General features: G+C 40.1%; 1 protein-coding gene across 2 annotated transcripts in view; it reads left to right on the top strand.

Moving 5' to 3' along the window:
• sntg2 (syntrophin, gamma 2) overlaps positions 1-26674 on the top strand; it is a 103921-nt gene that overhangs the window by 27134 nt on the left and 50113 nt on the right. For both annotated transcript variants that reach the window (XM_029460734.1, XM_029460735.1), the window contains exons 7-9: positions 125-212; positions 2027-2115; positions 17380-17504. In XM_029460734.1, the coding sequence (XP_029316594.1) occupies positions 125-212; positions 2027-2115; positions 17380-17504 (302 nt within the window). The remainder of the gene's footprint in view (positions 1-124; positions 213-2026; positions 2116-17379; positions 17505-26674) is intronic.

Consider the following 26674-nt stretch of genomic DNA (forward strand, 5'->3'; position numbering starts at 1 on the left):
AATGTGGCTTGTGTAATTTATATGAGATTAAATGTTTTATCTTGCTGCATCACTTACAATCGTTCTTTCTCTCTCGATATCTATCGCAATCTCAATCTTTCTCTCCCTCTCTCGCTCTCGTCAGGTTCACCTCTTGCGCACTGCAGGAGATGAGGTCACCATCACTGTTCGCTACCTGCGAGAGGTTCCATCATTTCTAAAACTGCCTCTAGGTAAGAGTCCTGTAGTTTTGATGCAACTTCACAATAAACTTCATTTCATTGAGCATTTTTAGCAATAAAGGAATAAACCACATTTAAGGGGGATTGTGTTTTCCCCCGGATCCCCGAGTTCAATAGATGAGCATTTATTTCAGAGTAATACATTCTCATGCTCAGTGGCCTGAGGCAAGCAGTGAAGTCAGAAACACCCAGAGCTGCAGTCCACTGCTCTTGTATTTACCTTCAGCAGCTCGAAAGTGATGCAAACACAGACACTAAAATCATCAATGTGGAGCCTGTACAAGGTGAGACATCAGGTATACAGCTGAGAGAGGTGAGAAAAAGAAAATTGAAGCATTTTTAAAGACAAAAAGTAAATTGGAAATGATGGAAGGTTTGGCAATTTTCTGAAGCACTGTTTAAGTTTAATGTGAGTGTAGTAGTGTACAGTGACTGTCATCAGATTTTAAGTATTGATCAATTCTGATTGGTGCTCAGACTTGATAAAAACACCTTTTAGACTTACTAGCTTTTTTCCAGAACTTTCAAACACATCTCAGTGTTTTCCTCAACGGATAGAATTAGTTTAGAACTGTCTTAATGACATTGCGTAAACTCCATCTGGTCAGAAATGCTATATTCGTCCCACAGCGGGGACATGTACAGTGTTACAACAGCAAAGGGACAGTGCAGGAGACTGGTGGGGAAGACTTTGAAAAAGCCAGTAAGTAGTTACACTGGGATGTTTTTTTGTCAATGTGGAGAATTTACTTTCTCACCAAAATTGATATACTAGATTTTACAGGAATAGTTTTCTTTTTTGGTTTCTTTCTGAAGACTTGTATGTATGTTAAAAACGAAGCGATTAGCTCGACTTCATATAAAGACTCAAAATGGTGGAAACAGCTAGCCTGGCTGCCCAATAGTCTGGCACAACTCCTGCAACAAACAAGATATATCATGTTAATAAGTGAGCTTCAAATGTATTCCCATAGTACAACACAGGCTTTGTCCAAGGAAATTAACTTATAGTCCCATGTTGCTATAAAAAGGCAGAACACTGGATACAAACGAGTTAGATACAAACGTACAGAACTACCAATACTTGTTGTCTTATGAATTAGCTGAAAGCAAAAACAGAATGAAGAACAAATCATTTCATTCTCCCCCAGCAAACATAATGATCATTTTGTAGAATTTACCTAATTATGAAGAGCACACAGATGAATACTAATAGACGTGCATGAATATTTATAGCCTAGTTCATAAACCACCACATTCTCACAAATCCAAACTGAGAGCTGTGAGAAATCCCGCCCACATATCTTCCTGGTAATGTAACATTCATAGGGAGGCGTCGGTGCAGGGACGTTCAGGTTTAGCTGTGGGGTGTTTGGTCGCTGAGTAACGTTTTGTTGCCTGAGGAAAAAAAGTTTCAAGTCGTATTCTCTATGCCAACCTTTGTTTCACCATGGCACAAATGTACAAGCAGGAAAGGTCAGGAGTAATCTGCAACACTTTACTGAGTGTGACCGACTATGAAAGGTCCTTTTGCCAAGCGAATACCGGTATCATATCAAAGAGCAGCATTTGTCTCTTTTGGATGCTGTCCGTGATATGCACCGCACACCTTTAAGGCAGGGCAGCAGAATAAAGTCAATATCAACTCAGGTCATGGTGTTTAGGTACAACTCTTGACTTACTTTCTCCGTTTCTGAAGGAATGAATAAACAACACACACAACATGTAGTTGGAATAAATGTTTAACAATGATTCTTCAGAAGCCTTTTTGTAGAGAACATGAATCATTCTCCTTTCTTTCTCAGGTTCTCCTGGGCCGTCCACAGATCACAGCCGAGTATCCTCTCCACTCTTTGACAGTGGATTCCATTTAAATGGAAACGGAAACAACACAGTAAGAAAGATCTCTTTGTTTCTGCATGTAGTGTGTGGATCGGATTGGGTTTTGATAAGTCTCCCAATCAGTAGCGAGATCTTTTACATTTTAAAGCATCCCCTTCACTTTGTGTTACCAATTGGTTTTGTCGGGACGAAAAATTGAATGTATATATAGTATACGGTACTTGCATAACATCCACTGCATTTACATTTTGAAAATCATAAAGCTGGAACTGTAGACATTATCTACAGAATGCTGGGCGGCTTTGGCTCAGGAGGTACAGTGGTTGTCCAACATGTTGAAGTGTCCTTGGGCAAGATACTGAACCACAAATTGTATGGCCAACAGTGTGTGTGAGTGTTTATCTCACGTGATGAGCAGGAGGCACCTCCGTATGAATGTGTGTGGATGCTGACTTGTGTTGTAAAGCCCTTTGAGTGGTTGCAAAAATTGGAAAGGCGCTTTATAAATGCAGTCCATTTCCCTGTATTCTTAAAAATGTATCTGATGTCTATACTGGTGGTGCATTTAGTCCATTAGGAGTCAATTAAGACGTCTTGTCCTTTTCGTCAACAATATTGCATGTTGATATCGTCACAGTTAGTGTTTAACTGTTGCCGTCTCGTCATTGTCTCGTTTTAGTCATGGACGAAAAGATCGTTGACGAACATATTTAGTCATAGTTTTTATTAACAAAATTAACATTGCTGCTATTTGTTCTTGTTCATATCATATCGTCAATATGACCATAATACATTACAAGACACCAAGACATCACACTTTGTTTGTGGTTTCAAAGCCTCAGATGAAACGGCCAGCATCTCCATCTGGCTCTTCGAACTAAGAACGGGTAGCAGCTGTACACGTACGTCAGCCAAGGCTGCATAGTCATCTAAATTCCAATAGGAATGTTTCATCTGCATCTAGACTCATGGGAATAGACGATCACAAAATAAATGCCAGATTCTTCTTGTCATTCCAGTTGTTGCAAATGAGGAAATAATGACAATATCACACGATGAAAACACAGGAGTTTTCTGTCAATCAGACGTGTTTAGACCTCTTGCTAAGGTAAAGAATGGAAGGAAATTATGTGAGGGTCACTAAAGTCCACATACTAATGTTAATGTTAAAGGTGGAAGTCGTACAGGAGAGTCACACACGGCAGACATTTTGTCATGTCATAGCAGGAAAATCAAAGGTGTAATTGATAACATTAATAATTTATACATTCCATTTAGGAGAGCTAGTTCCAGGGTCCTGGTGTGGTGCATGCTGGCTCTCTGGGACACTTGATGGAACAAAGCCATTAACGAAAATAGTTTCACCTGGACTTCTCCTGGTGTGTCAAGTCAAAATGTCGACTATGAAAATAGCTTATCAAGCAGCGTGTGTAATGTCCAATCAAGTAAGACTGATGTGAGAACTTTTTAACAAATGCAAGGAATTACAATTAGAAATGTAGTAGGCTAATAACATTGTTTGCTGTTTCACCAGAGGTTGGATAGAGTTGAATTTGTCGGTGGGTTCAGTGGACAGTTACTTAACCTGGCACAGGGGCAGCAGTGCAGGGAGGTGGTCAGTGTCGAATTGCACCTCCCAATAACTCCATAGTTTGATATATTACCTGTTGTGCCTTCTTAGCTTGCTAGCTAACCATTCGTAAGATTGCATTCAGGAACTGTTCTTGACTGTATTTATATTACTGTTACTGTATTTTTATTCTATTTAATTGTTACTTGTCATTTTACTCTCTTTGCTGTAACAACGTAAATTTCCCCGTCGTGGGACAAATAAAGGATTTCTGATTCTGATTCTGAGGAAACAGGGTAGCAGGGTATGTTACAATAGCAGCCGTTAGCCGCTGGTTTAGTTTAGCCGCTGGTTTAGCTGTTAGCCGCTGGATTAGCCGCTGGATTAGTTATGCACTGGTTTAGCCGTTAGCCGCTGGATTATCCGCTGGATTAGCCGCTGGATTAGCCGCTGGATTAGCCGCTGGATTAGTTAAATCGCTGGTTTAGCCGCTGGATTAGTTTAGCCGCTGGTTTAGTTTAGCCACTGGTTTTATTTAGCCGCTGGTTTAGTTTCGCCGTTGGCTGTTGTTGGTCAGTAAGTATTAATAATAATAAATGTTTGTTTCCATTTCTACATGTTTGAATACAGAATACAGACTTTATGTGTTGAGGACTCTTGACTGAGTTGTATTACAAAAGTAATTTAACAAGTAAGACAAGTATTTAGTTTTGGTGTTTAATAAGCAAAATATTCTAATTTATTTAAATGATAAATATTAGTAGACTAAGTGTTTACACTTTTCTAATAAATTCCCCCTACGGACAACAAATGTGTAGGTTCTTTTCAAAGACATAAAAGACAGCCTTTTATTACACATGGCTGTTTCCAGCAGTCCTCTTGTTCATTAAACGTCAATTGTTTTTTTTGGTTTATCAGTGAAAGAAGTTTCAAGGACCCTGCCTTTGCATTGATGTTGGCAGCAGAGTTTACAATGCATCTCACTGCACACATTGACTATATTTCACTTAGCATTAGAGGGCGGCAGGGGCAGAAATAATACCAATCAACTCTATTCATTAACTATAGAGACTCTGTTTTTATCTATTAGCTAATGTTAGCTCAGCAGGGCTAACCACTAGTGGGGCAGCAGCAGTGCTATCATCTGCAGCCTGAGCATTTGCCTCCCTTTGTGGACTGTGGCTCGTACAAATCCACTTTGACTTTGACATGTTAAAATGTGAATGTAAAAAGTAATCCATAACGTCCTCTATGCATATATGCTAGGACGTTGTTTGGCTGTCCATTCCACTGAATGCTGTGAAGCTGCTCTTTTGGCAGAGGGAAGAGAATTAAACTTATCTCAGCAAAACTCTCCGTTATTCTTCCACCCTCCACTGATCCTCTCCACTCCAACTAGTTCAGAGAGTGAAAGAAGTAAACTAGGGTGTTGGCTACACTGCTCCAGAGAAAACTGGCATTACATGACCAATATTATAAAGCAAGTTTTATTACAGAGAACTTCTGTGACCAAAACATTAAAACAAAATAGAAATCAGCAACAATGTGTAATTTTCTATGAGATATAAGTGATGTGTAATGACATTTGGCATTTAAACATTATTTAATTACATGTTTACAGACATAAGAGGTTACGGAAATGCTTTTTTGAAGAGAATGGTTTTTAGGCTCTTCTTGAAGGAGTCAGTGGTCCTGTGGAGCCCTCAGGTGTTCTGGGAGGGAATTCCACAGGTGTGGAGCGGCTGAACAGAAGGCCCGATCGACCATGTTGCGGAGCTTGGTCCTGGGGGGTGGAGAAAAGTTTTTTTAGAGGAGCGGAGGTTGCGTGCGGAGGTTTGTTGAGGGAGGAGTTCCTTGAGGTACGGAGGAGCATTTACATGTATGCACTGATGGGTGAGTAGGGAGATTTAGTACTCAATCCTGAATGAGACAGGAAGCCAGTGGAGGGAGTGGAGAATGGGTGTGATGTGGTTATATTTTCGCACCCTCATCAGGATCCTAGCGGCGCTGTTGTGGATATTTTGGAGCTTTTGAAGGCTCCCGCTTGGAATCCCGATGAGGAGAGCGTTGCAGTAGTCCAACCTTGAGGAGACAAAGGCGTGCACGAGTGTGGGGCGGAGCTCTGCAATGTTCCTGAGGTGGTAGAAGAGGTCTTGCACAGATGTTTGATGTGGGTGTCAAAGGTCAGATAAGGGTCAAATCTTACACCTAGGTTGGTGACTGATGGTGATAGGGGTATGTTTTGGCCAGAAAACATACCCCTGGCCAGTGGGTTATGGGGGAAGACTGGACCTGGTGTGGTGTGCCAACTAAAATAGCCTACTTTTGAGCTATTTAATTGAAGGAAATTGTCTTTCATCCAAGCCTTTATCTCCTCAAGGCAGGTGTTCGATGATGATGATGATGATGATGATGATGATGATGATGATGATGATGATGATGATGATGATGATGATGATGATGAAAATGTCGACAGTGTGGCATCGGGTCGGTTTTTATATATAGCTGTGTGTCATCAGCGTAGCAATGGAATGGTATTCCAAGCTAGCTGATGGGCCAAAGGGCAGAGTGTAGAAGGTGAACAGAGTGGGGCCAAGAACCGACCCTTGAGGGACACCACAGGTTACTGGGTGTATCTGCGAACATGCACCTCCCAAGGATACATACTCTGTTCTTCCAGAGAGGTAGGACTGGAACAAGCTCAGGGCGGAGTCAGAGAGTCCGATGGTGTAGTGGAGACGCTGAAGGAGGATCTGATGGTCGACCGTGTCGAACTCTGCAGTCAGATCCAGGAGGATGAGGAGAGATGGGGAACCAGTGTCAGCAGGTCGTTTGTGACCCTGACCAGAGCTGTTTCGGTGCTGTATGCGGAACGGAAACCGGACTGGAATTTCTCAAAGAGGCAGTTGGTTTTGAGATGGTCCTGGGCTGCAACTACTTTTTCCAATACTTTTGATAAAAATGGCAGGTTGGAGATGGGCCTGTAGTTGGTGAGGACATCTGGGTCTAAGGTGTGATTTTTGAGAAGTGGTCTGATGACGGCAGTTTTTAGAGAAGATGGGACATGACCAGTCTGGAGCCAGTGGTTGATGACTTGAGCGATCAGGTGTCTACATTGCAGTGTTTCCCACACATAACCTTTACTTGAGCGGGCCGTCCAGGTATAGTGAACAGAGTAGCTGTAAGGACAGCATCTCTTACTCTGCATTTCACATACATTATTCAGAGAAAGCATGAAGGACAGCAGGTGGCCACTTTAACTTTAGATAGATATTCTAGATTAAAAGTGTTTCCATTTAAAGCCCTTGCAGGAGCTGGAGGAGGAAAAACATCTCTGCGCATTGGGCCTTTGCATGGTCTCCATTTCTTTCAATTCCCAGTATGTGCACATGGTTTATCTGGGGGGGAAAAAGACCTTGACAAATGCCTAACTATGCATAACAAGTAAGGCATGACTCTGTAGGACATAACAGTTCAGCAGGCAGCAAGGATCTTTACTATTCATTCTCTGGTTGAAGTTGAAGACTAGGCAGCTGACAAACACAATTAGCCAGGCAGTGTTCTCACCCCAGAAATAACATTTAGGCAGTGAACAACACAGAAAGTCAAGTGAGGTTGCTCTTGCCTCACAAAAAATAACTATTAAATGAGTGGTTGTGTTTGTTCTTAGCGTAATTGCTTGTTGTGTTGTCTTTTACCCAGTGCAGTGTAATTCCTGAATTCACTTTAATGTTCAGACTATAATGATAAGAAGCCTCCAGATAGATATTTGAAGGAAAGTAGGGCAACTCATAACTTCTTTTTTTTTCACCAAAAGAAAAGAAAAGACATTGCATGCTATTAAGCAATTCTGCATCATATGAAATAGTCTGTAATGGAAAGGTTCATTAAGCCTGAGGTTGAGCAATGGTTGGAATGGTAAATGACCTCAGACATACAACTTCTGCACATTCTGTATAGTACAAAAGATGAACTGCGTGTGTCTTCTTTTATTTCTTCTGCTGTTGACTCTCGCTTTGAACAATGGTTATAATTTTGCTTCATGTGATTCACTGATCCCACTCAAACAGCAAACTCTGCAGCTATCCTCAGCTCTGCAGGGCACTTTGGCCTTTTTCATTGTTTTGGTTTTACGGCTGCAACTTAAATGATCGTGGTTTGCTGTCACTGCTCTCATGAGCATGGTTTGTGTATTTGTGCAGAACTGCCACAGGTCAAGGACTGCAAGCAGCCGCATACAGCTTACATGGTTTCGCATGAAAACCTTTAGCTGTAGGCCGTTAGATACAATTGCTGAGGTTAGCACAACAAGCTGATTGTTGTGAGAGTCTGTCACTTAAGTTGTCAAGTGACCCTGAATCATGTCTCCATATGAATGCTACTGTTGCTCAATGTCTGCTGAATGTGTAAATAAAGGACAGTTTGCATTTCAGTTAAGTTTTTAAACAGGGGGACCAAACTTGGAAAGATACATATTGGTGGGGGTGTCTGGGGGTCGTCCCCCAAAAAGAAGAAATTGTAATTTAAAACAAATTTCCTGCATTTCTACTCCAACTAACCTCTTGGATTAATTCAAGAAACAGCTGCATTCTGTCAATAACAATTCTGTCGGTATCACATAGTGATATTTGTGTTCAGGCAGAGAGTATATAATCTTCAATGAATAGTTTATTTATTTGAGTTGAAATAGCAATGTTCTTTCAAGGATACTTGTTTTGAGAATGACTATTTATAGAAAGAAACATATTTCAACAGCTCTGTATCAGCAGGCTGGGAACAACACATGGAAAGGTGTTAAGGCATCTCTAGCAGCTGAAGCTGAAATGTTCCTTTTGATTTAACTTTAGAGTCAGACCTCCTGTGTGCCAACTCTTTTCATTTTACCTTCCTAAGAAATGTTGCCGGCCACCTGCCAGGCCCAAGGCTGTGGTTGTTGTTTTTTTCCCAACTTGACCTTGATAATGCTCACAAACCTTCATCTGACATGTTATCAGTCATAAAGAGGTATTTTGTTGTTTTAAAATGCCAAATGTCACCACAAAATCAATATGTTCAGCCCATGATAGGATACTTTGTTGAAGAGTGTAAAACATTAGCAGTGAAGGCTTTCCATTTGAGGTTCCTCAGAAGTGAGGAAAGACTTCTTCTAGACCTCTAGACTCACCAGTTTTCATTAAATCCCAACAACAGAAATGCTAGAGAGAGTAAGAGACAGCAATTTATCCACTGACAGCAGACCCAATAAACCCGAAAGCAGCGCAGCCACAAGGGGCTCGGTGGGGTGAGGGGTATGATGCTCCCATTTACTTGACAGAAAAGACATTGCTTTTTTTGAGGTTCATATTGCTGTAAATTAAACTGCTGGATGCTGCAAGTCCAGCTGCGTTTCAATGGGGGGGTGTCAAAACCTATTTTGGAATTGTAGGAAAATAAGTCAAAATAGGGCAGGCAAGTCCAGGGACAGTTGATGCTACAAAAAATAAATTGCCATACCTCATCACAAAATAACTCCTCCATGGCAATAAACACCACTATTACTTTTTCCTCATAATAATGATGGAATGCAGAAAATGTTACATTGTGTAGCCCAATTATACAGTGTTGTATCATTCTCACATGTGTCCCAGAGTAATTACCTGAACTAGATGAACACTGCAATCATCTAAATCTAAATAATAATGTTGTTTGTAGATTTACCTCATGCTCTCTTCTCTCCGACCTTTTCTACTGCTGCCGTCTGTCAGGTGTTTGTACCAAGTGCTGTAAAACCATGAGTCATTGATATTATTACTAATGCCCTGTGCCGTCATTATTATGGGATGGCAGTCTGTCAGTCAGTCTGTTACTGTGGTCTGAAATAACTCAACAACTAGAGGTTGGATTGCCGTGAACTTTCACACGGACATCGATGGTGGAAGCCTACACAGATAGCACATAATGATGGAATCAACATTGATGCCAAACATTAAAACCAAATTAAAAGTGCTTGTTATGTTGAATTTTAGTTGATTTTGATATATTGAATATATAATTAACCACAAGAAACCAGACCTTTTCATGGCATTTTGTATGTAATGTAGAATTAATTTAAAATGTACAACATTACTTATTAATTATGAAACTATACTTAGATATACAGATATCATACTCAAATACTGTATACAATGTTAAATATAACACCAGCATGTCTTGCAAATTAAACTGAGTGAAATACTTGAACTAGAGCATATTATATAAATGGGATCACCTCATGTCATTTCACACTTGTAGAAAGTGTTTTGGGTCTGAAGTATCTCCTTTCTACCTCGTCGCCTCGTCGCCTCTGCCTCTCTCCGCTGCAATTCTTCTCTTAATGGCCTAAGGTCAGATTCAATATTTTTTTGTGTTGCAGTCTTTAGAGTGCAAAAATATATCAGATAAAATAATTGAAAACAGATTTTCAATTGAATGCAGAAGACAAAAAAAAATATCCTATCAAAAACATATTGCACTTCAAAATTCAGAAACCCACAAACTCAAGGGCAGAGTGTTACATTGATACATATGAAAACGTTCTCACTCAATTATACATGAAGATTATATTTTGTACAAATTATTCAAGTGTCTTGTTTTTTTAAATGTATTTTTACATTTTTAAATGTTTAAGGCCAGGAGAGACAAGAACGAGTAAAGGTCCTATATGTAATGCACTTAAAGTTTTTGTATTAGACTGAATGTGCTCGTGAACAAAACAACAACTTACAGTGTAATACAATCTTATGCAAAAATAAACTACTATGACAAGCCTTTTAACATTTAGCCAGTAGCTAGATCTTGGTCTTTTTTAACTATATCTTTTAACCGGAATAATGATTTTTTAAATCAACGTCTGGATCTTAAGTTATCAGAGAAACCAGCTGAGCAAATGTTACATTTACATGTTACATGTTACAACAGCATTTAAACACTGATGTTTAAAGTGAAACTGCTTTATTCAGTGTTAGAGTTGATAGGAATGGCTGTAGACTCTCAGACCCACTGTGACTGACTGACTGACGACAGTGTGTCTTGGTTGTTGGTTCAATGTAACAGAACGTTATGGGTGATACAAAAGTCCAATTATGTTTTTGCTCTGGTTTTTCCTCCGAGCTCTCACAGAACTTAAGCATCTCCTTCCTCTGTATGTGATTAGAATTCACAAAGCTCTTTCTGGCTCTCTCGACGTTGAAATGACTGATAAAGTTTTCCTTTTCACTGCGCCCTGGACCATTTACCTCCCTGATTCATTTACATGCTTTCAAATAATTATGCTCGGTTCACCTCTGAAGTATCAGTATTCACGGAGAAGGAAGATAAGAAGAACAGCACTGAGGCTTGGATTCCTGTTTTCCAGCTGCTTCAGTAGAAGCAGGTGTTTTGTCAGGGTAATCCACTCTGACAGCCTGATGGTTTTCCATTTCCTGCCACCTCACTTACTCACTGCAGAGCTCCACTTGAGACTTAACTAAAAACAATTTGTTCTGGGTTGACATAAATGGAGCAAATGATAATTGTAGTAATTACTGATGAGGATCTGACGGGGGTCGGCATTGGACATGTTGTAGTTTAGATGTGCGACTACTTTGTAAAGGTAGGCAGTTTTCTGTTCTTCACTATTCCACCCAAAGGCTATTTTAATGCTCAGTTAATATGTCTGCCATTTGTATCTCAGGGAATGCAGGTGATTTGGTTCTGTTGTGATGAACACACCTACCTGTACTGTGTGTTTGACTGCTACAGGGCTACAGATTGTGTTGCGCTCACAGATAAAGCTACAGGAATGATTCACTGTTTGATGATGGTAAAGCTTCACTCATTTGATCCCTAAGCTTGTAACTCATTAGGTAATGTGTGATGCATCTGTTCATCATTAAGTGCACTGTGATTTGCATTTAAATTAAAGTTTTGTCAACATGTTGTGATTCAGGACCTTTACAATGAATACTTTTTGATGCTCTGCCATCTCTCAGAGGGGGCTTCATTAAACCTTTTATATTTTGAACCATTGCATGTCACAATCAGGTGGTTTGGGTTGGACTGGTCTGTGAAGACACAATGCTGACTTTGATACTAACAGTAATACAAATGGAATTAACGATTTCTTAAGTGTAAATATGCTGAACTGCACTCTTTCTAAAGTGTTCTTAACCAGCCACATTCTACACAACCTTCCAAAAGAAGTGGTCAGTTTGCTAGGAAGCTGTCTTCTCAGCACCATTAATAAATCTCTTAGTTCTGGTATTGTACCCACTGCTTTGAGAACAGCCGTGGTTGCTCCTTTACTGAAAATACTTAACCTTCAATCTCCAAGCAATCACAGAGCCATTTCAAATATTGCCTTCATGTTCACACTGTTATGAAAGGTGGTTGCTGACCAACCCACAGCATATCTATCTAGTACAAATCTTCTTGAAGAGTTTCAGTCCTGTAGATGTGTAGATGCAAACACTCCAATGAAACTGCACTGACCAGGGGAGCAGACTACTTACATCTATCCTGCTATTAGTAGATTTGAGTTCCGCCTATGACACTGTAGACCATGACACTCCTAGAATGTATTGAGAGCCTTATGGGTCTGCTAATATCCCAGGAATAGAACAAACCCAAACACTAAGGGGCGGTTTCACAGTCAAGGTTTAAGCCTAATCCCAGACTAAAATGCCCGTTTAGGCTGTTCTAACTCTAAGCGACCTCATCTTAAAATAGTCCTGTATTTAGCTTGTTCTGGATTAAACTAAACTGGTTGCAAGGGGGAGGATTAGAGCTACTCTAGGACTAAATTGAATCTTAAATTAATCCTTCAAGGAGGCAGGTTTAACCTCTGCTTAAATCCAACTGTTTGTTTGTGAGGCAGAATGGCCTTTTATGGGAAGCATTTAATCGATTAAATTACGATGATGAAACAACCTTTCGAGGCCACTTTAGAATGTACAAAGAAAATGCATTGCAAATAATATTTTTGCTTGAGCCTCGCCTTTTCTCCTAGTCTCAAAGAGGAAGGCCTTTACCCACTTCACACCAAGTGTTGGAACTTTTCATGGGGAAACTGGTGATTTGTGTGGCGTCAGTGAAGCAACTGTTTGTAGAATCGTTCACAAAGTCTGCAAGGCCATTTGTGAATTGAGGAGTATTTATATAAAGTTCCCTGATGCTGCTGCACAAGCCAACTATAAAGTGCAGTTCTATGAATATGGTCACTTCCCAGGAGTGATTGGTGTGCATAGATGGATGTCATGTTCCCATCAAGTGTCCATCAACTCCTGATGCTGAGGAGTACATGCACCGTAATAACTGGTTTTCCATCAATGTCCAGGGTGTATGCAATCCTAATTTAGAGTTTCATTTCATTTATTGCTCATGAAATTCTCTGGCATGGTCATCTTGTTCTCTGCTGAAAGGTGGTGGCACCATCTTCTCTCAGGGATGCTACAGCAGGTGTGGATGGCACACACTCACTGTGCCCTGGCTCTTCCAGCCTGTTCAGATTCCTTTCATCTGGGAATAGAACACCATTAGAAACACAAATATAACCATCTGATCCACAGTCATACTCTTATAATACCAAATACCTATGTAAATGTATGTACAGTAGTATTGTGTTCAGTGATGTGTGTGTGTGTGCCACTGTGCTTCACAGATCAGCAACATGAAAGCTGTGGAAAAAGATAGACTGACAGGACTATAATTACCTGACAACGTAACTAATTAACTTTCTGTGGTGTATTTACCATTAGTGCTCAGGTCTTGATCTGAACTTTCTACACAGTCATCGTCTGGTATACCACCCAGAGGTCGCTAGTGCTTTTTAATTCCAAACAACAAGTCACTGAATGCATCGGTGTTGTTTGTGTTTGGTGGTCCTCCACCAGTCTTTAATCTCTTCTGGCCTCTGCGTTCAAGCTTTTTAAAGCCAGTGTAAGGTTCTTTCACAGAGTCTATAAAGGCAGATACAATTCTACATGGAATTTTGGAAAATAAAATTTGAGAAATATGACATAATTATAGTATGGTTTTTACTTTCTATAGTTGGATGGTTGGACACAATTTGCTTTCGTAGCTTTTTTTCATATTCACAACATTTTTTGTAACGTATTCTTTTTGCATCTGCCAGACTTCTGTTTCTAGATCCACATCAGAATTGGTGTTTTTGAATCCATTCCGGGTTTTCATGAGCACCATTACACCAACAGCATGTGCCTAATAACTTAACCTAATGAGGCTTAACCCAGGTGTTCTAGTTTAGTCTTACTTACCTTACTCCAAGACTCTATAGTCTGTGACTAACTCAGCCAAACTTAAGCCACTTTATGCTAGAGACTTAAATGTTTTAGATGAACTAGTCCACATTAAGGCCTATTCCTGGCTTAATCTAAGCTCTGTCTGAAGCCGCCCCAAAGTGTTTTATAAATAATACTGTATCTTTATTCTCTCACAGGGTGTTCCACAGGGATCAATACATGGACCACATTTGTTCTGTGCGAAGTCTTTGCATTGGCTACCAATTGGCTTTTCATTTACAATGCTTTAAATGGAATTCTTCCTACATCTCCAGTCTTCCAGTTACTCAGTCGCAATTACGTGAAGGGGGTGGTTATTTAACTGTTCTTAGAATTCACAAAACATCTTTTAAGGGTACAATCATCACTTACCGAGCTCCCCTTCTTTGGAACTAAGCTTTCTTGAAATCTTCTTCTATTCACGTAAAGCTTTTGTTGTCATATTAACGTTTTTTCCTGTGTGTTAGGGGTTCTGCCAGACTGCAGACTGCTTCAGCTATTCATGCAAACCATCTGAAGGATGCATTGCAATATCATTTCAGTTTGCAGAAAACATTTGATGAAAGAATTAAACTTCTGTGATAAAATAATTAAAATGTTTGTAACAATGTCAACGAATCAATGAGTTTTATTTGTCACATGAAATTGTACAAGGTACAAAAATCCCGTCAAAATGTGTGCATTATTCACCATCAGCACACGCCTCCTCCTTTGTTCTTGAGTCCTCTGTTCTGTTCTAGTTGACGTTTTGTCATCATGACAATTCTGTATTCAAAAAATCTTAACGACACACAGATTTATATAACGATATCACCAGATGACTTTGTTCCCATGCAAGCATTGAGTTAGTGCATCAAACAAATCAATGATTGGCTTTGCCTTCATCTTTCTACAATTCAAAAAAGATACGACTGAAACAATAGTCTTTTGGACCCAAAGAAGAACAATTAGAAGTCATTGCTCTGCTAACGTTACAGTCAGAGAGAGGATCTCATCAGTCTAGTTGTCAGATCTTTACACTTCCTCTCTGTTTGTCAAATGAGTCACTCGGGCTGTTGGTTTACACAGATCCGAATGGTTTACTGCGGACGCTGTTATTTTCAGCTGGTCTGGTTTAGGTCTGCTTACTCTCCCCAGAGTCAAATCTAAACATGGAGAAGCAGCATTCAGTTTTCATGCACCACAGATCTGAAACAAACTCTCAGAAAATGTCAGCTCTGCTCCAACTCTTAGTTCTTTTTAAATCAGGGCTTAAAACTTTTCTGTTTGCCTCTGACTTTAATTAAATTAAATTTGGGACTAGTTATTTATATCTCGCACAGCACTTTTAATCTGTTTTGATCTAAATTAGCTTATTTTAGTCTTTATTTATTTTATTTGTATTTTTGAATTGCCTTGTGTTATCCATCTTGTCTTCAAGCTTTTTAAGTCTTTTGTAAAGCGCTTCCAATTGTCTTGTTGTTGAAAGGTGCTATACAAATATGTTTGCCTCGCCTTTATTCTTTGTAAAGGATGTCCTCGCTGTTATACAGCAATCACCTATTATTCCATTTCAGTTATATAAAGCCCTAAAGCCGCTGTTAAAAAGAAACTTGTTTGAATGTGAGCTGATGTTTACAAGCACAGAGTGGCCTATTAGACATGATTTGAGCAGTAGATTGCTAACATAGGAAAACAAGTGTTGGCCATTATATTGATATGTGTATTGCTGTAAAGTGCATTCTAAAGTAATTTGAAGTCCTCCTTGCCGCCATGTGTTTTGCAACATCAGGAAGTGCCCATAAACATGCCACATTAACACATGTATTATTGCTAAAGCCAGGCACCTCTAAGCTTGTTCTAATGCCCATTACTGGCTATGAAAAGCCTAAATGCACCTGTTTGTTAGAATAGTCAGAAGCTCAAACCGCAGGCTCACTGTTCTCAAAAAAGCCATTAAGAAGAGCTCACAGAGACAAACTGCTGCCAAGATGAAAGTAATCCTTCAATTAAAAATGAGAAATAGGCTAATAGATTACAGTACATCTGATCAGTGCCGCTGTTGGTTATGTGTTTTTGAAAGTCATTCTATAACCTCAGGTGAGACGATCCTGCAGTGAACGTTGGGAGCTTCTGAGTGTATACAGTAGCACAGGGGTCGGGAACCTTTTTGGCAGGGAGAGCCATAAAAGCCAAATATTTTTTTTATGTATTTCCTTGAGAGCCATATATTTAATAAATTTGAATGCAACTTTATGCGTGCATTTTTTAAGAATAACACGTCTCCGAGTACTAATAGAGGTATCAGTGTTGCATTGAACAGGTGCTCTTTTATTAAATAAACTAAACGCTTACGTTATTTATCTCATTTATGTGCACGTGTCAGTGTTTACTGCACGGGTGTCAAACTCAAGGCAATTATATCCGGCCCGCGAGAAAATATCATATGTCTGTCATAACTGGCCCGCCGGTTTTGGTAATTAAATCAATGCATGGCACAACCACGGGAAAAGACATTTGATTAAGTATCTAAATGTGTGAATGAAATGAAAGTTTTTGGAAAGCAAAGAGAAAGACACCACAGATCTCTGGGACGATGTGAGCTGGCCTGTTTGTGCGACATAACGAAGCATCTCACTGTTAAACCTGCAGCTTCAGGGCCGTGTGATCACGGACATGTGTGATGCCGAGCTGCCTGTGGGAGACTCGGATGCAGAAGGAAACTTTGGTCACTACGTGTTTCCAAACACTGACAAACATCTCCACCGCTGTGTTCCCGACAGCATTCTGCTGATGCACTGAGAGCATTTGCCGACTTTGCTGCTCAGATATTTAAATTGAACTGCTCAGCAACCCGTCTGCAGTTGACTTAAATATGTTCCATATCTTTTTGCACTTTATCCAATATGTGTATCCTGTTCAATAAATGTGGACCGTGTTTGGCCCTCGACGTAGTCCCAGTTTTTAATGTTGGCCCTCTGTGAATGAGTTTGACCCCCCGGTCTACTGCTTGCTTTGCGCAGTCTCGCGACGGGCGGGGCTCCGCCCCCTACACACACACACACACACGCACACACACACACACAGCGGAGGAAAGTTTTACTTTAAAATGGCTAAGTATTATTATTTATTACTTGTTAAGTTAAAAAATGTCAGCCCAAAATTGTCTGCGAGCCATATTGCGTTATCAAAAGAGCCATATATGGCTCGCGAGCCATAGGTTCCCGACCCCTGCAGTAGCAGGTCACCACTTAAATGAGGCAGTAATGGATAAAGGTGCAGGTGTTACCCTTAGGCAATTCTCAGTGTCGAAGTGTGTCATTTTGATGTTTACGTTCTGTACAGCTGATTAACCCGGGTTAAGAAAGGAGTTCTTTGATCATGTAAATGGTGCAAGTGTTGCATCCAGACCACATCCTCAATGATCAAAAGAAGCAGGAAGCTCATTGCATTGTTTATGTATTCCACGCAGGCTCCATCACCCCCTTCGCCCTCAGCTAATGAACCAAAGTACGAGAAGCGCTGGCTGGATGCCGTCTCCCTGCCCTTGTTGATGGCCAGAGTCTCCAGATACAAAACTGGCACAGATAAATTAAGGTAAGGGTAATCCGGCATGATATAATCCACCTCTAAGGTACACAGTTCACTGACCACAGTCGTTGGTTTAGCAAGCACTTCTCATTTAAGCAAGAGGACATTAATGCCAATATCTATGCACAGGCATATACGGCCTAAAAGGTCACCTCGCAGTGTGACTGTGAGAACACTGGTCAAACTTGTAAATGCATTTGATGATTATGCTTGTCCTTTTTATATTGATTGTCATGTGTACAGTTGTTTCACAGTTGATTTCCTTTTAGAAGCTTTTTCAATCATCATTTTTTATTTCTTAACTAGGACAAAAACAACAATTTAAGAGGTGTATTGTTTTACAGAATCTACACTTTGTACTACAGTCATAACATAGAGCATGCTAATAGAAAAAGGCTGAACCACATTTAGTTATTCCAGCCCACACTATGTGTGTGTGGCAGACTAATGACACACACTAATTACAGACTTGTTTTTGTGTTAGAATTAAGTCAGACAAGAAGAGATGAATACCTTTGACATAATTAGCAAGTTTTATATTTTATACTTAGGTAACGTTCCCGATCTAAATCCAACCTTATTGTTATAGTTTGGTTTTAATGATACACTAATATTCAATGTGTTTTTGGTCTGAGTAACGGTGGACAGTTTTATGCAAACAGGGAGCCTAATAAAATACACAATTTAATATTTTCTAATAGTTTTTTATTCAAATTGGGAATGATTCTCCTTTAGTCAGCTTTATCACTTCTCGCACTCTCGCTGAGCAGAAGTCTCTTACTCGTGAGGGTGCGTCTCATTGCACAATTGAAGAATTACAGATACATAATGATAAATAAATAATTGAACCCTGTGCTGCTCAGTTAATTAGAAATGTTAATTAAACTTGTTTATTGGACACCTCATTGGGTATTTTAAGCCTTGGGCAGCTGTCCATGATAAGGCAAAATGCCATATTATAATAGTAATAAGTAATGTTATGCTGTCCATGGAGGTGAGAGCTTGTGGTCAGTTACAGGAGAGCAGCTCCAGCTCAACACTTCTTAAACTTAAAGCCTCATAACTGTTTTACATATCTGCCAGCTCACGGTTGCTGACATTTAAATCTATACTTAAATCATTAGTATACAAGGCTGTGTTCAAAATTGCTAATATGTTATGTTAAAACTAAGTATGAAGTAGAAATTATAGTGCCTCCCAGCTGTGGATTTTGTGTACGCGAGAAATCTTCCTGGATATATGCGAAGAGAAGACGTATTGTTTGAGATTACTTCTGTGCTAACTGGGGATGAAATTCCTAATCGTTAAGGTAGTATGCAGGACGCAGTACATCGTATTGAGTATGTAGTATGCAGGACGCAGTACATCGTATTGAGTATGTAGTATGCAGGACGCAGTACATCGAATTGAGTATGTAGTATGCAGGACGCAGTACATCGAATTGAGTATGTAGTATGCAGGACGCAGTACATACAGGTCGAGTATGTAGTATGCAGGCTGCAGTACATACAGGTCGAGTATGTAGTATGCAGGCTACAGTACATACAGGTTGAGTATGTCATATGCAGGCTACAGTACATACAGGTGGAGTATGTCGTATGCAGGCTACAGTACATACAGGTGGAGTATGTAGTATGCAGGCTGCAGTACATACAGGTCGAGTATGTAGCATACAGGCTGCAGTACATACAGGTCGAGTATGTAGTATGCAGGATGCAGTACATACAGGCCGAGTATGTAGTATGCAGGATGCAGTACATACAGGTGGAGTATGTAGTATGCAGGATGCATTACATACAGGTTGAGTATATAGTATGCAGGATGCAGTACATACAGATGGAGTATGTAGTATGCAGGCTGCAGTACATACAGGTCGAGTATGTAGTATGCAGGCTGCAGTACATACAGGTCGAGTATGTAGTATGCAGGATGCAGTACATACAGGTCGAGTATGTAGTATGCAGGATGCAGTACATACAGGTGGAGTATGTAGTATGCAGGATGCAGTACATACAGGTCGAGTATGTAGTATGCAGGCTGCAGTACATACAGGTCGAGTATGTCGTATGCAGGCTGCAGTACATACAGGTCGAGTATGTAGCATACAGGCTGCAGTACATACAGGCCGAGTATGTAGTATGCAGGATGCATTACATACAGGTTGAGTATGTAGTATGCAGGATGCATTACATACAGGTTGAGTATAGTATGCAGGATGCAGTACATACAGGTGAGTATATAGTATGCAGGATGCAGTACATACAGGTCGAGTATGTAGTATGCAGGCTGCAGTACATACAGGTCGAGTATGTAGTATGCAGGCTGCAGTACATACAGGTCGAGTATGTAGTATGCAGGCTACAGTACATACAGGTGGAGTATTTATTATGCAGGATGCAGTACATACAGGTCGAGTATGTAGTATGCAGGCTACAGTACATACAGGTGGAGTATTTATTATGCAGGATGCAGTACATACAGGTTGAGTATTTAGTATGCATGCTACAGTATATACAGGTGGAGTATGTAGTATGCATGCTACAGTATATACAGGTGGAGTATGTAGTATGCAGGATGCAGTACTTACAGGTGGAGTATGTAGTATGCATGCTACAGTATATACAGGTGGAGTATGTAGTATGCAGGATGCAGTACTTACAGGTTGAGTATGTAGTATGCATGCTACAGTATATACAGGTGGAGTATGTAGTATGCAGGATGCAGTACTTACAGGTGGAGTATGTAGTATGCAGGATGCAGTACTTACAGGTGGAGTATGTAGTATGCAGGACGCAGTACATCAAATTGATTATGTCGTATGCAGGATGCAGTACATACAGGTCGAGCTGTATGTACTGCATCCTGCATACTACATACTCGACCTGTTTGCAGGATGCAGTACATACAGGTCGAGAATGTAGCATGCAGGATGCAGTACATACAGGTGGAGTATGTAGTATGCAAGATACAGTACATACAGGTCGAGAATGTAGCATGCAGGATGCAGTACATACAGATGGAGTATGTAGTATGCAAGATACAGTACATACAGGTCGAGTATGTAGTATGCAGGCTGCAGTACATACAGGTGGAGTATGTAGTATGCAGGATGCAGTACATACAGGTCGAGTATGTAGTATGCAGGATGCAGTACATACAGGTGGAGTATGTAGTATGCAGGATGCAGTACATACAGGTCGAGTATGTAGTATGCAGGCTGCAGTACATACAGGTCGAGTATGCAGTATGCAGGCTACAGTACATACAGATGGAGTATGTAGTATGCAGGATGCAGTACATACAGGTGGAGTATGTAGTATGCAGGATGCAGTACATACAGGTCGAGTATGTAGTATGCAGGATGCAGTACATCACAGGTTGAGTATATAGTATGCAGGATGCAGTACATACAGGTCGAGTATGTAGTATGCAGGCTCCAGTACATACAGATGGAGTATGTAGTATGCAGGCTGCAGTACATACAGGTCTGAGTATGTAGTATGCAGGCTACAGTACATACAGGTGGAGTATGTAGTATGCAAGGCTACAGTACATACAGTGGGAGTATGTAGAGGCGAGGATTGCAAAGTATGCGTACATATAGGTGGAGTATGTAGTATGCAGGCTACAGTACATACAGATTGGAGTATATAGTATGCAGGATGCAGTACATACAGGTCGAGTATGTAGTATGCAGGATGCAGTACATACAGGTTGGAGTATATAGTATGCAGGATGCAGTACTACAGGTCGAGTATGTAGTATGCAGGCTACAGTACATACAGATGGAGTATGTAGTATGCAGGCTGCAGTACATACAGGTCGAGTATGTCGTATGCAGGCTACAGTACATACAGATGGAGTATGTAGTATGCAGGCTACAGTACATACAGGTGGAGTATGTAGTATGCAGGATGCAGTACATATAGGTGGAGTATGTAGTATGCAGGCTACAGTACATACAGATGGAGTATGTAGTATGCAGGATGCAGTACATATAGGTGGAGTATGTAGTATGCAGGCTACAGTACATACAGATGGAGTATGTAGTATGCAGGATGCAGTACATATAGGTGGAGTATGTAGTATGCAGGCTACAGTACATACAGGTTGAGTATGTAGTATGCAGGCTACAGTACATACAGATGGAGTATGTAGTATGCAGGATGCAGTACATACAGATGGAGTATGTAGTATGCAGGCTACAGTACATACAGGTTGAGTATGTAGTATGCAGGCTACAGTACATACAGATGGAGTATGTAGTATGCAGGCTACAGTACATACAGGTTGAGTATGTAGTATGCAGGCTACAGTACATACAGGTGGAGTATGTAGTATGCAGGATGCAGTACTTACAGGTGGAGTATGTAGTATGCAGGATGCAGTACTTACAGGTGGAGTATGTAGTATGCAGGATGCAGTACATACAGGTGGAGTATGTCATATGCAGGATGCAGTACATACAGGTGGAGTATGTAGTATACAGGATGTTCAAAGCAAATGATCATTAATAATGATAAGTATTTAATAGGCCAACAAACATCAAATAGAACCAAATAGGTACATTGAAAAATAAAAGTTGATCCGATTGAGTAATCAGTGCAATTTATAACTGTGTAGAATAAGTCAAATAAAACAAAACTATTAAAACAAATATTCTCTTTTGTCCTTAATAGCAATACTGATACTAGCCATTAACACAGGGGTCGGGAACATATGGCTCGCGAGCCATATATGGCTCTTTTGATAACGCAATATGGCTCGCTGACAATTTTGGGCTGACATTTTTTAACTTAACAAGTAATAAATAATAATACTTAGCCATTTTAAAGTAAAACTTTCCTCCGCTGTGTGTGTGTGTGTGCGTGTGTGTGTGTGTGTGTAGGGGGCGGAGCCCTCCCGTCGCGAGACTGCGCAAAGCAAGCAGTAGACCGGGGGGGGGGGGGTCAAACTCATTCACAGAGGGCCAACATTAAAAACTGGGACTACGTCGAGGGCCAAACACGGTCCACATTTATTGAACAGGATACACATATTGGATAAAGTGCAAAAAGATATGGAACATATTTAAGTCAACTGCAGACGGGTTGCTGAGCAGTTCAATTTAAATATCTGAGCAGCAAAGTCGGCAAATGCTCTCAGTGCATCAGCAGAATGCTGTCGGGAACACAGCGGTGGAGATGTTTGTCAGTGTTTGGAAACATGTAGTGACCAAAGTTTCCTTCTGCATCAGAGTCTCCCACAGGCAGCTCGGCATCACACATGTCTGTGATCACACGGCCCTGAAGCTGCAGGTTTAACAGTGAGATGCTTCGTTATGTCGCACAAACAGTCCAGCTCACATCGTCCCAGAGATCTGTGGTGTGTTTCCCTTTGCTTTCCAAAAACTTTCATTTCATTCACACATTTAGATACTTCCTCAAATGAATTTTCCCGTGGTTGTGCCATGCATTGATTTAATTACCAAAACCGGCGGGCCAGTTATGACAGACATATGATATTTTCTCGCGGGCCGGATATAATTGCCTTGAGTTTGACACCCGTGCGGTAAACACTGACACGTGCACATAAATGAGATAAATAACGTAAGCGTTTAGTTTATTTAATAAAAGAGCACGTGTTCAATGAAACACTGATACTGCTATTAGTACTCGGAGACGTGTTATTCTTAAAAAATGCATGCATAAAGTTGCATTCAAATTTATTAAATATATGGCTCTCAAGGAAATACATAAAAAAAATATTTGGCTTTTATGGCTCTCCCTGCCAAAAAGGTTCCCGACCCCTGCATTAACACAATAACACATGAAAGAAGCACTAAACAGTTTAAGAAACTTTAATATTATTTTTAACATTTAATTTAGATCCATATAAATCTTCCAGAATGCAAAATAAAATATAAAAAAATCATTACATTTATAACTTAAATATGACATTTAAAAAATATCCACAAGGTAACATATCCTCACTCAGATACCTCATTAAGGACTTTCTCTTTGCCTCTGGGCTTTATAAAGCAACACTCCTGTAATACTAGCACCAGCTGTTAGGTCCAATAAACAGTTTAATGACCACTTAGTGCAGAGTGAAATATTGAATGTATTGATGAGATTTGGAGCTTATAGTCACACTAAACCCAAACAAGAAGCAGGTATAGCAGAGCTCAGTCAATAAATAGCCCTGCAGGCAGAGCGCACGTCAATATCAGAGTTTACTCTGCAAGTTTTTTTATATGAAATCATGGAATATGCAGGACATTTTCAAAGTCACCATCACTCACTGATAGCACAGTGTGGGAATACACTTCTGCTGTACAAACATTAGATCTGTTTTTAGATCAAGTGTGAGGTTTTTCGCTTAGCAAACTGGCAAAGGAACTTTACTTCTGACTTAGTTTAAGTATTTAAAAAAACCTCTTGCATTCAATTTGATAATTTTTTCTCTCAATCTGGTTTATAGAAACGAAAGTACAAAACTGATGCTTTTCTCAAACTGACATCTATTGACGTTTTCACATAAGTGTTTTTGTCACAGTGTTTTACAGACAGGGTGAAGCAAATAAAGTAGTTTGACTGTGGGGATTTGTTCGGCTACTTTAATAAAGCTTTTATTCTTAAATGTCACATTTTCATTTTTAAGCTGACGTATAATTACATACGTTTCTTAATTATTAAATATGAGGCGACTAAAAATAGGAACTATATTTTCAGTTTCGGTATCAGCCACTGTTAGAGGTTGGTGTTGAGCCCTAACAAGTAACACGTTGTATCAAATACAATTACCAATTTCATTTGTCTTCTGTCTTGAGTGTATTAATAAACCTGTGCCACCTGTTGAATATATCTTTACTATCACTATTACGTTTTTTTGCTGGCATTATTAAAAAAAACTCGAGCCCCTCCTAAAGGAAGGCCTTCCAGTCGTCTTCCAGTCATTGAGCACAGTTTTACATTTCATTATTCAACCCTGAGATCTGCCACATACCAGGACTTGTCTTGGAGTTCTTGATCTTGGATTCCTATGTACGTGACCTTGTCTCCTACCATACTGAGCACTACTATACTATCACATTTAATACTTAGGAAAACTTGATCAGGCAAGTAAGTATTGTGTCTGTAAAGCTTTTCTAATGTTGGTCAATAAGCACATTTGCCAACAGCTGGAACGTAAATGTTTCTTTAAAATTCTTTAATTTATGGAAGTGGAAAGTAGTGATCAGGTTGTAGGTGAAGCATGAGCAGCCACTATTAGTGTGTGTGGACTCATCTAATGACTGCAGACCGTGTTGTTATTGTGTCGAATAGATTTTACAATGTTCTAGTGAACCTGGCGAGAACAAATGCTCCCAAATGGTTTAAGTTTTTTTCTCTTTTTACCTAATTTAAATCCGCTCCATGAGGGGAACTGGGGAATTGTTCCTTTGTTCGTGTTCTTGAAACAAGGCCACATGGATCGCTGACAGTGGGAAAGCAGAGAGCAAGCCTTGTTTCCCTCCTCTGCACACATTCTCCTGGCAACACCGAGGTGTCAGAGCAGCTCCTCGGTCTGACAGTGACGTATTCTCAGCCTTTTGTCTAAGCTGTCCAAATGGTTATAATTAAAAGGGAAGGAAACTTGCTAATGTAATGGTTTCTTGTCACTTGCAGACAGTAGTAGCCAGTGTGTTTTACTAGTCTGATCAGTGTCATGGATTTAAAGTTGAACTGCATTTCTTGATAGGAAATCAAAAGCAATTTCTGTCGTAAAAATGATTCTGAAAACAAAATGAAAACAAAAAAAGACATGGAACATTTTCCCTCTCATTGCATTCGTACTATAACTAACAGCTGGACCCAAAAGCCCCTCTTCCCCCTATATATTCTTCATGTATCATCCTGCATGTTGACCAGGTTTATACATCTCTGCTCTGTCTCAATAGATTTATTACTGCCTAGTCAGCAGGCAAAGCACAGCAGGCAGTGCCGTAGGGAGCCGTGCAGATGTATGAAAGAAGCGCACTCTCCTTGGATCCCTCTCTGAGTGAGGATTGCAGTCCTGCTCACTGAAGGTGGAAAGCTTTAGCAGCTACTTCTGACAGGGTTGTGTTCTCTTGACATTGAAGTGTCACTGTTCCTTTGCAGCTCTTCATTCTTTGCTCTTTTATCCCTTCTTGCATTGTCCTGTTACCACATGCTCTCTAAGCTTTGCTGTGCTTTCATTCAAAGAGATCTAACTGATATACTGCACGTTACGTGTCTAATATCACTTCATCAGTTGCTCACTTTACCTCTGCGGTACTCGCTGAAAGAGAAGAAGAGATGTTTTTCAAGAATATTTGAAGAAGAATTCCGAACATCTATTCGTGTATAGTTGTACAAATCACAGCATTAAGCTAATTTGCATCAGGAACACTGACACAGAAAAAAATGTGCATCCTTGTTTTAAAAAAAATAAAAAGCGACGTTTAAGTCGAGTGAAAATCCCCCCTGGAGAGCTGCTGGGTCAGTACAGTGCAGCGGAACATAAAATTTTAACAAGCGTATTGAAAGTCATCCTCACCAGAGGATTTGTTAGGAATGCTGACTTTGTAACCAACATCGAGGAGCTGGTGTGTGTGTGTGTGTGTGTGTGTGTGTGTGTGTGTGTGTGTGTGTGTGTGTGTGTGTGTGTGTGTGTGTGTGTTTGGTTTAGGAGCTGTCTTTGAGGATTTCCCTCTTCATGTTGCACATTCCATGCATTTTATTGTTGTTTCTGTGTTTATCAGCCTTCTCCTCACATACCTCCACAACGTCCCCCCACCTCCCATTACACTACCTAATGTTCAGCATTTCTTCTAGCCTTTACAAGTGTCCCCTAATGTTGCAAATTCTCCACATCACATTTAAGTGCTTCCATGTCTGTTGACAATAACAATCTCTGAGGCTAAAAGTATCGGCAGCGTGCAAATGCACTGAAATGAAAAGTCAAAATGTTTCACATTTGGCTGATAAGTGTGATCTCTCTCCGGATGACCTCCTCAACACCCCATCTACTGAGAAATTCTGAGAAAAAGGCTCCAAGGACATGACGGAATCCAAAACATTTACCCAAATAAAAAATAACTTGTGCTGTAAAATAATAACATCCTAATTTCTAACAACAAAGGTTCTAAAGGGTCGCTCTCTCCACAGTATTTTTTTGGGGATGTTATGTGA

The sequence above is a fragment of the Cottoperca gobio genome, chromosome 22 (assembly GCF_900634415.1).
Source record: "Cottoperca gobio chromosome 22, fCotGob3.1, whole genome shotgun sequence".
NCBI lineage: Eukaryota > Metazoa > Chordata > Actinopteri > Perciformes > Bovichtidae > Cottoperca > Cottoperca gobio.